The sequence below is a fragment of the Falco punctatus genome, assembly GCF_963210335.1.
Source record: "Falco punctatus genome assembly, chromosome: 6".
NCBI lineage: Eukaryota > Metazoa > Chordata > Aves > Falconiformes > Falconidae > Falco > Falco punctatus.
Genome location: NC_137585.1, coordinates 63,567,193 through 63,579,773, shown reverse-complemented (window position 1 = coordinate 63,579,773; position 12,581 = coordinate 63,567,193). Strand labels below are relative to the sequence as shown.

The 12,581-nt window shown below is 39.7% G+C and overlaps 1 protein-coding gene across 7 annotated transcripts in view; it reads left to right on the top strand.

The window, feature by feature from the left end:
* Positions 1 to 12,581, top strand: part of MKLN1 (muskelin 1) — a 98,277-nt gene that overhangs the window by 42,819 nt on the left and 42,877 nt on the right. For all 7 annotated transcript variants that reach the window (XM_080393398.1, XM_080393395.1, XM_080393396.1 and 4 more), the window contains 2 exons: positions 756 to 821; positions 8,957 to 9,069. In XM_080393398.1, coding sequence (XP_080249524.1) covers positions 756 to 821; positions 8,957 to 9,069 — 179 coding nt within the window. The remainder of the gene's footprint in view (positions 1 to 755; positions 822 to 8,956; positions 9,070 to 12,581) is intronic.

Genomic DNA, 12,581 nt, shown 5'->3' with positions numbered 1-12,581 from the left:
TGGCAGCATTGACTACAAAGATCACTGTCTTACAGCAAATGTAGGATTCGAGGTGACAGTCACCAAACATGGAGCACTGTACCCAAACCTCTTGGGAAGGATTATCTAGGAACACAAGCACATTTCTCTTCCAGCAGAATAAGGGTTATCTTTCTAATGTTGCTTCCCATAAATGAAACCTGTCCTGAATGCTTAAGATACCTAAAACGGTTGGAAAGCTGCTTTAATTGGACGGTTGGAATTCCCTTATATGTGAGAGTAAGTAATTGGTGCAAGGCTAGCTATGCTGTATCTATGCCGTTACCTCTTTGCTTCCATCCCACGGGTACATGCTCTGTCTTTAGAGTATCTGTTCTCGCTGCTTAGCCTTCAGGCAGCTCTCAGGTGGGGGGAGATGGAAAAGGGGCAAAAGGTTTTATGTATCCTCACTGCTGGAGAGCTGCAAAGGTAGCTCAGACCTCATTTGTGTGGACTGGAGTGCTTCAGGAACTCTCAAGCTGCTTTCTAAGACTGTCAGAATTGCAGTAGAGTACTGTGTTCACCTTAGCTATCTGTATATCTGTCACCAGACAATTCAGTATAAAACTCTACAGTTTTATAATGCACAGAAGAACACTACCTGGAAAACATTGTGCTAATGCTTGAAGAATGGTAAGTTACTAAGTTGCTCTGCTTCCATATAATATTTAGGCTATACATGAGGTTGTATTTTTGGTTTAAAAATGTTACAGATTCTCCCCTTCCTCTTTTTAAAGGTGATGGGGAAGACAGCCGACCAGGGATGAGAGGTGGCCATCAGATGGTTATAGATGTTCAGACAGGTGAGTAGTTAAGAAATTTAACAACTGAATTATTAGATATTTCTCAGATAAACATGCAGATGTATTTGTCTTCAGAGACTGCCTTAACTTGAGGAAAAAGGAGGGAAAAAATTGCACTTTCTAATAGTTGGATTAAATACTCTGCTTTTTTTCTGGAACTATACTCCAACTGCCTGTCCCACCCCCCTTCTTCCCTATTAGTTCTGTGTTACGCCTTAGTCATCATGTTGTCCTAACTAAGAAACTGAGAACCATTGTTTTTAATTTTTTTCCCCTCCTACCCCATTTGAGCAAGAGCTTAAACAAAAGAAGAAAAATTAGGGATGACAATTTCCCTTACCTGCTACATACTATGCTCTTTGGAATAGTGCCCAAGCAATGGATCCGATGTGTTGAAACATTCCTTATATTTTTGGTTGGAGTGGCTTCTAATTTCCACAGCGTGCAAGAAACTGCTGTTAAATATAACTTGTTAGACATTTCTTACAAAAATATTTCCTATAGCAGTTTAAAGAATGGTTCAGCCTTTGTTGCAGAGCCCACAGCAAAAAGAAAGTAGGGGAGATACAAGTTACAGTTCTGGTGATTGTTCTCTGTAGTTTTCTATATCCTTGTCTTGTTTTTATTTAATTGGATTTCTGTGGTATGTCACTCCTTCCTGAAGTAAGAAATGCATCTGCCTGCATCTTGGCTAAGTGAGTGAGTTGTATGAGTGAAAGGATTGTTGTCAGGAAAGAAGATCGGCATGCAAGTAGCAGAGAGGAATACAGGGTGGCATTGAGAGGGTTGGCAAAAAATTACCATGGCCGTATCTGTTGTGGTCATATGGATGGGGACTGAAGCATGTGACAGGACAGTACCTTCAAGAGTAATTTGCTAAGTCATAGTGAACAAGCAAAAATGCAGCAGTAGCTGCAGTCTTTGGCTTTTACTCAGGGTGTAGTTACTGCTCTAGAGGAAGCACTCGAGTTATTTTGTATACGAAAGCAAACTTTTTTGTTGTTGTTGAAGAGGTTTGAGATTCATTAGAATAAAAAGCCGCTGGAGGATTGCCGGTGTTTGGCTACAAAGGGAGCTGTGGACGCTCTCTAGTGGCCTCAGTGAATAAGTAGACCATGACAGCTTCACAAGCGTGTGGAAGAAACATGAGGCTTGTCAGCTTGGAAATGATGGGCCTTCAGACCTCCTGAAAATAATACAGTCATGGTAATGTGAGTCTTCAGTTACGGTTGGCTTTCTTAAATCCTAGTAAGCATGTTATCTCTGCTTTAACTTAAGTTTTCACACTGCTTTAACAAGGCAATAAAAAGCATCAATATCTTTTTTTTTTTTTTTTTTTTTTTTTTTTTTTTTTTTGACTTGCACAAAACTGGCTGGAGAACATCTACAGAGGTAGAGTCCCAGCATGTGACAACTGGATCTGGCTCTGTTTTGCTAGTTCTTTCCTGCTTCAGCCCTATCCAGTGCTGGTGGCATACCTTCTAAAAGTTTCTCTGGGGGGTCTTCGAGAAGTTGTTCTTATTTTTGTTTCCAGGCCCACTGAGGCTTGTAAAAGCCTAAATGTTTTTGAGATCATCAGTTTTTTTGTTTAATTTGGTCTGTGACAGGCCAGGGGAAGTTTTTGGTGCTGCTTCAAACCAGCTGTTGCTGATTGCTTGAGTTTTCCTTTTTAATATAGGTAGTGTTTAATGAAGCTGTGGGATGTTAGCCAGTTAATGTCAGGATGTGTTTTACAGACTGCAGCTGTAAAGCTCCTGCTAACCTTGGGCAAATCTAGTGTTAATAGAAAATGGAGCTGTGGTATACTTCTTCCTTCAAAGACATCCTCCTTTCCTTACCTGTGCACTTATTTGTTTGTGTTCTTTTTTTTCCCAGAAGTCTTTTGTCAACTGAAGAATAAGCTCACTTTGCACTCTTGTTAGAGGGGTGAGGTTCCTCTCAAAAATGAGTATCTTCAGCATTAATCTTTTAGAAATTAAGTGAAATACCAAAATCATGCATATAAGGAGGTTCTGAACTTTATCACATAGAATAGGTGTTGGAAACCAATTTTAATCTCTTATGTCCAGACCCACTGTAGCTATAACTAAACTAGAAATCATTCAGCTTTTTTAACCTCAAGGAGATATTAACAAGTTACTACTGACTACAAAAATATAAGTTTATTTTTAATAAGTTTTGTAATAGTAATGAGCCTACTGGATGCACATGTGTTAGAACAGAAGATATGTGTTGGTGAGCAGTTGAGTTAAATATCAAGTTTACTGATAGTGCATTGAGTCACTGAGACTCTGTTTGTGCTCCCAAGTTTCATGTAGAATATAGTTTAACTTGATCAAAACTGCTTTTTAGCATGTTTTATCTTCCAGTTAGGGTAGGCTGAAAGTAACTGCAAAAGCAAAGCTGGCATCTCTGCTGGCAGCCAATAGCTTGTGTTGTAGCTTGTTTCCATTTGATGTTCATGCTCTTAATACCTGCTATAGCAGTGTTATTTTAAGTGTGGTGTTTTTTTGTGCTTTGAAAAACTCTTAAGCAGTTTGAAATGAAAATGTAGGCATTTTAGGGTACAGAACTAAGAATGCAGCTGGTATCTTCCTATTAAAAAAATAATTTGCTAGTTACTGATTCTCATAATGTCTTCCATGCTTTTAATCACATTAACACTCAGACTGGAATGACTGGCAGAATTAGGAAATTGTTTTTGTTTTGCCTATGTAGAAACATTTAAGAGGTATTGAGGTATTCCCAGTTATAGTTGGAAACCACTATTACATACCGTAAAGCTTTTGACTATAAATGGAAGACTTAACATTATTTCTGCTTTTTCTTGTAAGGTGCATGTCTTCTGTAGCTCTCCATATGGAGGTTGGAGGGTTTTATGCCCTTTTCTGCAAGGAAGGGGAAGTATTTGGGTAGTCACACCCAGATGCATAGATTAAAAGTATCTCCAAAACACCAAAAGTGAAAACAACTCCAAAACTACACGAGAACATACTGTGTTAAGTGTGCTAAATGTCAGTCGTGAAAAGCTCTGCTGCTATTTCTGTAGGCCCTGGTGAAATATTCAAGCAGTAAAACACCAGCTTGTACTGTGTTCCTAGATGAGTGAAGCCCTAATTCAGTTTTGGATGAGGGTGTAGGCATCTAGCACTCTGCTACCTTGATTAACATTACTTTGATTATGCCCTCTTAGGTCTTTTTATAATTCAGGTATGGCATTTTGAAATAGCAATGCTTATCCTGGAAGGAGGTGGGAATGGGTAAGTGGATTGCCAAGTTCAAGTTTTAAGGAATAACATCAGTACTTTAGAGAAATATGTGTACTCTGTTTTGGAGATTTGGTTTATAATTCCATAGTTAAGGTGGAATTGATCTCATCTGCTCTTACAGGGTGGGCACAGTTTTATGTGAACAACAGTGTAGTCCATAAAGCCATATATTTTTTGTCAACAGTTCTAGACTATACAGAAATTATTCTATTAAACAAAAGAATCTTTAGTGATATATTCTGTTTCTTTAAATGTTCGTCTTCTATTTCGTTTAGATAAAGCCTTCTGAAGATTTCTGATGAGTCTGTTTTAGAAATAATATCTAAGGAACAAGAATGATTTTTTTGTCTGCATTTCTCTTTGTCAAGTGGAACATTTTTTGAACGAAAATATTAGCGAAATGGTCTTGATTGGTGCATTACCTCTGCGTTACTCACTGAAATGAAACTACTCTGTAATTTTGGTCATACGTTATTTTGGTTTTCCTTTTGTAGAAAGGAATTATGCTTCCTTGATTCTATTAGAAAAGTGAGAGCAAATCTGTAGGTTGGGAACAGTGGGAGATTCAGAGCAGCGGGCACAGTGTGTCCATACTATATGTGGGCAACACAGTGGAACTGATGAGGCTGGTTCAAAAGCAGCATGGAAAGATGAAAAAGATGAAGTGAGAGCAGCAGACCTGAAGAAGGCTGCTGTTTTGCCCGAGGAAAACACTGCTATCCATAAGAGGTTTAAAGACAGGACTTGTGTACAAGATGAAGAGATCTCTGAAACAAAACACAGATGGCTTCTAAGCTCTAAAACACAAACAGCTGCTGAATACTGGAGGTTACTCAACTTTATGGTGCTGTCACATTTGAGAGGAAGACTGTATGCCTACCCAGACCAGCCATAGTCTGGAAAAATTTGCATCCAGCCACCATCTACACTGAACTGTGATGCAGAAACTGAGTGGTGTGGTAATTAAAGAAAACTTAAGGTCTGGGTTTATAATTGTGCTCTAAGTGTGCCATACAGAGTAGGCAATGCTGCTTGCAGATAACTAAATCTCTGGTTACTACATAGAGAAGTGTCATCCTTCGTAGAAGGCTTTTGAGATATCTTAAACCTGGGTATTTTTACTTCTGAGAGAAGTCTGTCTTAGTTCTAGGCACGCTGATTCTCAAATACACCCTTGTCGAGTTTGGGCTGGTAGCAAATAGGGAGGGCAGCAGCTGATGAACTAGAGAATAGGGCTGTGAGTCAAAGGGACCCTGTTGGACTCCAAGGAGAGCCTTGTGAGGTTCAGCCAAAGCAGATTCAGAGTCCTGAACTTGGGGTTGTAACAGCTGTGTGCAATGGTATAGGCTGGGAACTGACTGGATGGAAAGATTTGCAAGGTGGTAGACAGCTGAATGTGCGTCAGCAATGTGCCCTTGTGGCGATGAAGGCCAGCCTCCTGCTAGTCTGTATCAGCAGTACAGTCAACAGGCTAAGGGGAAGGATGGTGTTCCTCTGTTTGGTGCTTGAGGCTGCATATGGAGTACTGTGCCCAGCTTGGGCTGTCCGGTACAGTAAGTGTTGTGACAATCTGAAAGTAAGCCCAATGAAGGCCACCAAGGTGGTCAGGGGATGGAGTACGTGATGTATGAGGAGGTGCTTAGGGGGCAGACTTCTGTTGGGGGATGCAGAGGGATAGGATAAAGGGCAGTGGACACATTGCAGCAAGGGAAATTCCAATTAGATATTGAGGAGGGAGGAATTGTAATAAAGATGATCAGTCATTGGAGCAGGTGTCCAGATAATCTGAAATAAACATCTGTGGAGATAGTCAAAGTGTGACTGAATACTTCTGCCACAGACAAGTTGCACAGGCAAGTTAGCCACACTGAGTGGTTTGGGACATGACTGATGGACCAGACAGCTTGCAGAGCTGTTTTGGTCCATAGTTCTTTTATATTCTGTGGAGCGTTGTTCTAGCAGGAACATGGAAATACCATTTGACTGAAGTGTTTAGTTAAATTTGTCACCAGGATTGGAATGTATTCATTGTGCCTATTTGTTAGAAGGTGAAAATAGGGATGCTTATGCATACCAAGCATCTTTTATTAGCCTGGCTTTAGCAGTTTGCCATGTAGCATCCTGATTGGATGGAAAGACCTGCTACCAGGATCCCACCGAGGATTTCAGTATACAGAGAAGATGGAGTTAACAGAAGTTAGAAAAGCTGACTTGGAGAACATATGTGAACCTAGACTGAAACTACTCTGCAATTTTTGGTATTCGGTATAGATTGGAGAAGTCTGCTTTGCATACTCTTCTGAAAAATAGAACTTAAAGGAAAGGTTGACAGGAAATATGTTAATTTTTGGGAATGTATGTTCTCTAATCATTTGAGGAGTGCTCTGGCACCTTCTAGTCCTCCAAAGAGTAAGGGAAGAAAAGAATTCAGATATTATAGAAACATTTTTGACTGAGCAAGCAGTTTAGAAATATTCACAGAACATATTTAATTCTGAGTGTTGAATTTGCATTCAAAAATAAATGTAGAGGAAATAAGGTTAAGATGCTGGAGGAGGAATGTATCTTCCTAAATGTAGCTGGTAGAAGCTTTAGATAAATATAACTGCTTTCATGTTTTTTTTTGTTGCCTTGCAGGTAGGTTTGAAAATCCTTCTGCTCTGTCCCTAAAGCAGAGTAGAGGTTTGCTTTAATAAAGCAGCATCAATATTGCTGTGTTACATATTGCTCTGATACAAAGGAAGAATCTTTCCCTCTGCCAAAGCAAGATGCTTGCATCTTGAGTTCCCTAGTGCTACTGAAGTAGAAATAGTTACATTGATGTGAGACTGCTGTGTTCCCCTCAAGCTTCCCCACTCCTAACTGGAAGTTTGTGGTTTCTTCCCTGTGTCTGTCCTTTTCTTTGAGCACTTGCTGATACATTGTTTAGGTGGCAGTGCCTGGGAGTGCTGGGCATATATCCTGGCTCTGTCCTGGTTGGATCTCTGCATGCAGGGTGAAAAATAACCCCACAACCTCCTCACAAAATCTGAATTGACAAATAAAGCAGAAAGTGTGATACGGGTTGGGGAAATTGGGGAGCAAAGTTTGACTTTAAAAACCAAAAACAAACACACCACACGCTCACATACACATACCACACACACACACCTCCCAGTCAAACCAAACCAAAAACCACCAAACAATTTTTCCATATACCATTGGAGCAAATTGCAGACTTTAGAAGAACTGTGAGAAATTATTTTCTTGACATTACCAGCAACAGATGCATTTATGCATTAGGAAATGTTCGTTTAAAAGTACAGTCATCCCATAACAATACCTATATAGTTCTGTAATAAGTCATAAGACAAAAAAAATGATAGTCATTCTGAGCCTAGACAGTGATGGAGCCTTTCTTTCATCTGAGCTACAGTTTTACATCAAGATGAAAAATAAGTTTGGCACGCTATGCATGTACATTTGTGTTATCACTGTTGCTCTCGGGATGCTCATACTTTGCAGTAGCTGTATGACTGTACTCCTCTTTCAGTGCTTACATGCCATTTAATTCTGTCAGCTTGATTTAGGTAACTTTCAGAATCTGAGTTTTCATCGGATTCATTCAGGTTTGCTATTAAATTTCATCTGAGACAACAAAGCCCTTACAGGCAGGCATGACGTTTTGGCAAGGCCCCAATAGGATACTTAGCTGGTGCCAAGTCTTTTATTTTTCTCGGCTATCAATGAAGCTGTTGTGGTAATGTGGGTTTTGTGAGCTGTGAGAATTTATGCACACAAAGGGACCTGCTCTTTGCAGGGAACACTGGGAGCCCTGAGTCCAGGAGGAAGGGTAATTAAAGTTAATGAACCAGGGTAACCTTTCCATGGTGATGACCACTACCCTGATGGTAGGTAAGGGTCAGGGACTATTCCTGTTTTATAGTCATGCTTCTAACTCTGCTCTTTAATTGGTGTTGGATTAAAAATTGGCCATTATCTCCATAATAGAACTGGTTTGTGGATTTTAAAGGAGTTTTTCAAAGCTCTGTGAGTCTTTAGTGGTGTGTTCTTCTTGGTCTTGGCTTTGTGTTTTGTGTTAATGCAGTCTAAAAATGAAGTATTTTTAGCATTTGAGACCAGATAGTGATGTTTCTATAATGGGAGCAGCCTAGTTATCTCTCCATGTCACAACAGAGACTTCTTCCTTAAATGCTTCCCCATGTTCAGAGGCTTCATATAGTTTTATCAGTGAGTCTGAGAAGTCTTCAAACTTGCTGTGTGCAGAGCAGTTGGGGGGTTTAGGTGACAGACTCTGAAGATAGGCCTGAAACAGTGATTTAAATCTGTAACTCTCTTACTTGCTTTTGTGGCATCAGGTAAGTTACTTTATGCAAAGTATTTCACTGGAAGAGGATTTCATGGGTGAAGTAAACTTTTCTAAGGGATGGACTAAACAGAAAAGCTTTGCTGTGGCTGTCTCAGAAGTCTTCCTAATACATAGATTTTGCACCTAACAGGCTACAAGCTGAGATGTTATTGATAGATTTAAATGCATAGCATCCAAAATGTTAAATATTGTTCGTTAGTCTGTCTTGAACTTTAATCAGAAGGCGGTGGATTTGATTGCCTCTTATGTAATGTAGAAATAGCAAATGACTTCTTGAGAGTTGTCTATCAATCCTAAAAACTCCGATTACTAAATCAAACCACATTTCTTTGTCTCAGTGACTGGGTTCCATTCAGAGAGGAGCAGTGTTTTAAGTAAGACTCAGTTTCAGTTTCTGTTCTGATAGTCTATTTCAGACGTGTTTTATAGGTATTAGCCTGCTTAAAGACATTCTCTTTTTAAAACAAAATTAACATGCTCTTCCTTTTTTTTAATAGAAACTGTTTATTTGTTTGGTGGCTGGGATGGAACTCAGGATCTGGCTGACTTCTGGGCATACAGTGTGAAGGAAAACCAGTGGACCTGTATATCCAGGGATACAGAGAAAGAGGTAAGTTCTGCAAATGTATGTATTGTTAATAAATAAATGAACTGATGCGCAGAAAAATGCCGTGCTTCTGAAGTGCTTGTATTGATGTGTAGCATGCAGTGAGAGCCACAAAATCCAGACCTTCAGGTTCTGAGGACTTCTGAAATGCTTACATTGGGAAAATGTGAGATGGATGTCAATTTTAAGTGTTAAGATTGCTGGAGGGGAAAGGTTTATTTCTCAAGAGCGGTCCAATTGGCCAGAAATCAGTTCAGCGAGTAGGACATGAGTTAAATAATTTGATAGGACTGAACAACCAGACTTGCTAATAAATGTTTCAGACCTGATGGTGGTAGTGAGCCTCAGAACAAATTGTTTGGTTTTTTTAGCTTCTATCAAAACATGTAGAAATGGACGGCTAACAGACAGAAATGTAGAGGACAGGGTAACTGCCAGAGGCCACACAATCCCGAGAGTTTTTGTGGTGTTCGTTTGAGCCACTTTCCTTGGCCTGTTTTGCTCAGTATTTGATGTATGAAACCTCTGAAATGGATGTTGCTTGGCTTATAAGAGGTAACAAAAAAAACCGCATCTGAGACCTTTGGCTTGTGTAATTCACTTTACTGTATGCTGTGAAGCATTGAAGTTTCATGTAGCTATTGTGTTTTGAGTTTGTTACTTGTTTGTCAGAGCATAACTTCAGGAAATGCATGCAATCCCTGCTTGAAGGTATCAAAAGTTTGAGATTCCAGTACTTTCTGACAAATTCAGGAGTTGATTTGCTTAACTATTTGAAAGAAGTATAAAAACATCTTCTTGTTAACAGCTTATTTTGTGAGCTTCTCTACCTGATGAAATAACACTTTAATATTAGCCATTTTTTCCTGGCAAAGGTGTTTAGAGGTTGTAATCAAATAGGACAAACAGCCTGAGCTGAAAAAAAATCTCACAGTAAGGCACTTCCTGTAGCCTTCAGATCTCAGTGCCTGTCATGCACTTAACGTTTCAAACATCCTTTATAAAATGGGCTATAATGAAACCAAATGTGATATTTTGGTTTCTATCATAATAGAGCTGTATAAAGATATAAATATATTTATAACTATAAAAATATAAACTTCGTATCCTTGTAAGTTGGTTTTTTTCACTCTTGGCCCTTTCATCACTGCATGTGGCTACTTGTATGTTTACTGATAACGCTGCTGAAGCTGGATTTTAGTCTTCCAGGGCGCAGTCCTGTAGGCTGTGCTTCTTTTTGCCTTGAACCAGGGGGTTTACTATTTTTCTCACTGTTTACCCAACAAGTAACCTCCTTAAGATAAGGAGGGGTGTGTGTGATGTAATACCAAGGGGAAATTGGGACTCTTATCGACTAATGGTAAAGATAAACAGCTGGACTTCCTTTCCTTTGTCTCCCTTTATAAAGAGGTTGGGAAAGTGAAGAACAGACATAGAAAAGAAGGCATGACAATTTTAAATCTCTACTGTTACTTTCCTTCTTGCTTTGTGGCTGCTTAGCATATACATTTGGCTAGCTCACATTGCAGTGAAATAGGGCCTTCTTGGCAAAAAAGGGGTTACTGTGCTTTCTTCCTGCACAAACCAGTGTGGGTAGTTCTGGTATTTAAAGGATTAATTTTCTTTTTTTCTGGGATCCTGCCGCATCCAGTTGAGCTTCTGTAAAAGCTTGGGAGGCCTGGCTGGGATGCAAGGCATCAGCAATGCCAGGAGCAGTGTATGTTTTCAAGTTCCTCTTGTCTGACTATAGCAGAGTAACGCCGGGATGGGAGAAAGAAGGGCTGTGCAAAGGAGAGCTGTGGAGGAGACACAGTAGAAGAGTCATGGGTTGATATAAAAAGTGGCAATAAAAGAATTTGGGAGGAAGAACAGTTACAGGGTGCAGTGGAAGGTCAGGAAATGGAAACGGAAGATGGGAATTGGGCTCAGAGGAAGCAAGATAGGGGAATTAAAAAAAAAATGAGTTGAATGGGGAACTTTGAAGAAGAGATGTACTTAGAGACAAGTGTGAAGAAATGTGTGTGGCTTTAGAAACGGACTTCTAGAAGGACTCTCTGCGTGGATGTAGTCTGCAGTGGAGTTCAGAAGGCGGCCTGCTGAGGCATAGTCCAGTGCTTTGGTGACTTACTGAGGTACAGTGAACTGGCAGCAGCTGTACTTGCAAACCACCAGTGTGTTGTTTTGGGTTTGGTTTTGTTTTATTTTGATTTGGTTTTTTTTCCTAAAGAGATCTGGATAAAACCTGATTTAGAAATGAAAAGGTCAATATCAAATTTTGAGAAGCAAATTCAAAAACAAAGACTCCAGATGTTTCTCTAATAGGGACATTGACTGTTCATAAACAATTTGCTGAAAGGAAATGTCTGTTGAAATGGAATTTTTAAAAATATTCAGAGTAGGTTTCAGTAGACCTTAGTCGTATTTTTGTGTTGTACTGTGCTGCTGGTTCTGCTTCTAACTCTTTTGTACTGATTAATCGGTAACGGTTAAATTAGCTGCTCAATAATTCAGCTTGGACACAAGTGGAATATGGTAAAAGTTGCATATTATCCAGTGCTATCATAGAAGTTATGCACAGTGACATTTTTGGGATAAAGGTACTGGTAGCTTTCGTTGCAGTGTGTTCTGAAAAGGCTGTGTGACCTTTTTGGTAAACTCTGTTGCTGCTGTTTTTCAAAATTTGTCACTGAGCTGGAGATAATGTGTCTCTGTTACTTAAAGTTGCATTTGTGGTTTTTAACAATTAGACTACCAATTTTCTGTAGTCCTTTTTACGTCAGGAAAAAATGCTTGTAGCTCTGCTGGAGTAGCTGATCACTTACAGTCTTAAAAAGAGGGTCTGGATGACCTGCTTGCAGAGTTGGGCTGAACCTCCAGCGTGTACCATAGCTGCTGACAAACAAACCGACCTGAGAACTTCCCCGCCAGCCTTTAGTGTATGGATCCATCAGGGCTTCTGCAGTTCTTGTCAAATCACCCTTCTCCAAGACTGCATCCTTCCAAGGGGATGCACTGTGGAGCAGCTCATGACCTCTGAACTGTACCCACAAGTTCCATCTCTTCTGTGGAGCACTCGAGTATGCAACAACTCTATGGATCAGTTGGCATGAAGTATTGCTAAAACATGTTTAGTCTAAGAGCCTTTAAGGGTTTTTACCCTGAACCAAGTGGAATGTTCTGACAAATGCAGTTGTCTCCAGGGTTTATTAGTGGTTGTAGATCAGTAGACCTTTCCAGCATTTGGGAATAAATAGTTTTGAAAAAACAAGCCTTGTCATTCCTTGGGCATTTTGATTCTAGGCCAGTGTCAATTAATAGAGAAACCTAATGTGTGTGTTTTGATGTCTAACAGTTCTAGTTTCCAAGCAGCAGCTTTCTCTTTTGAAGGCTAATTTAGTGAAATTCAATACAAGAGGACACTAAGTGAACCATTGGAAAGAGTTGCTTGGTGTAAATTTGTAGTTATGTGGATTTTTAAATAGGATCAAAATGCTGAGGGATGTTGATGTCTCTGG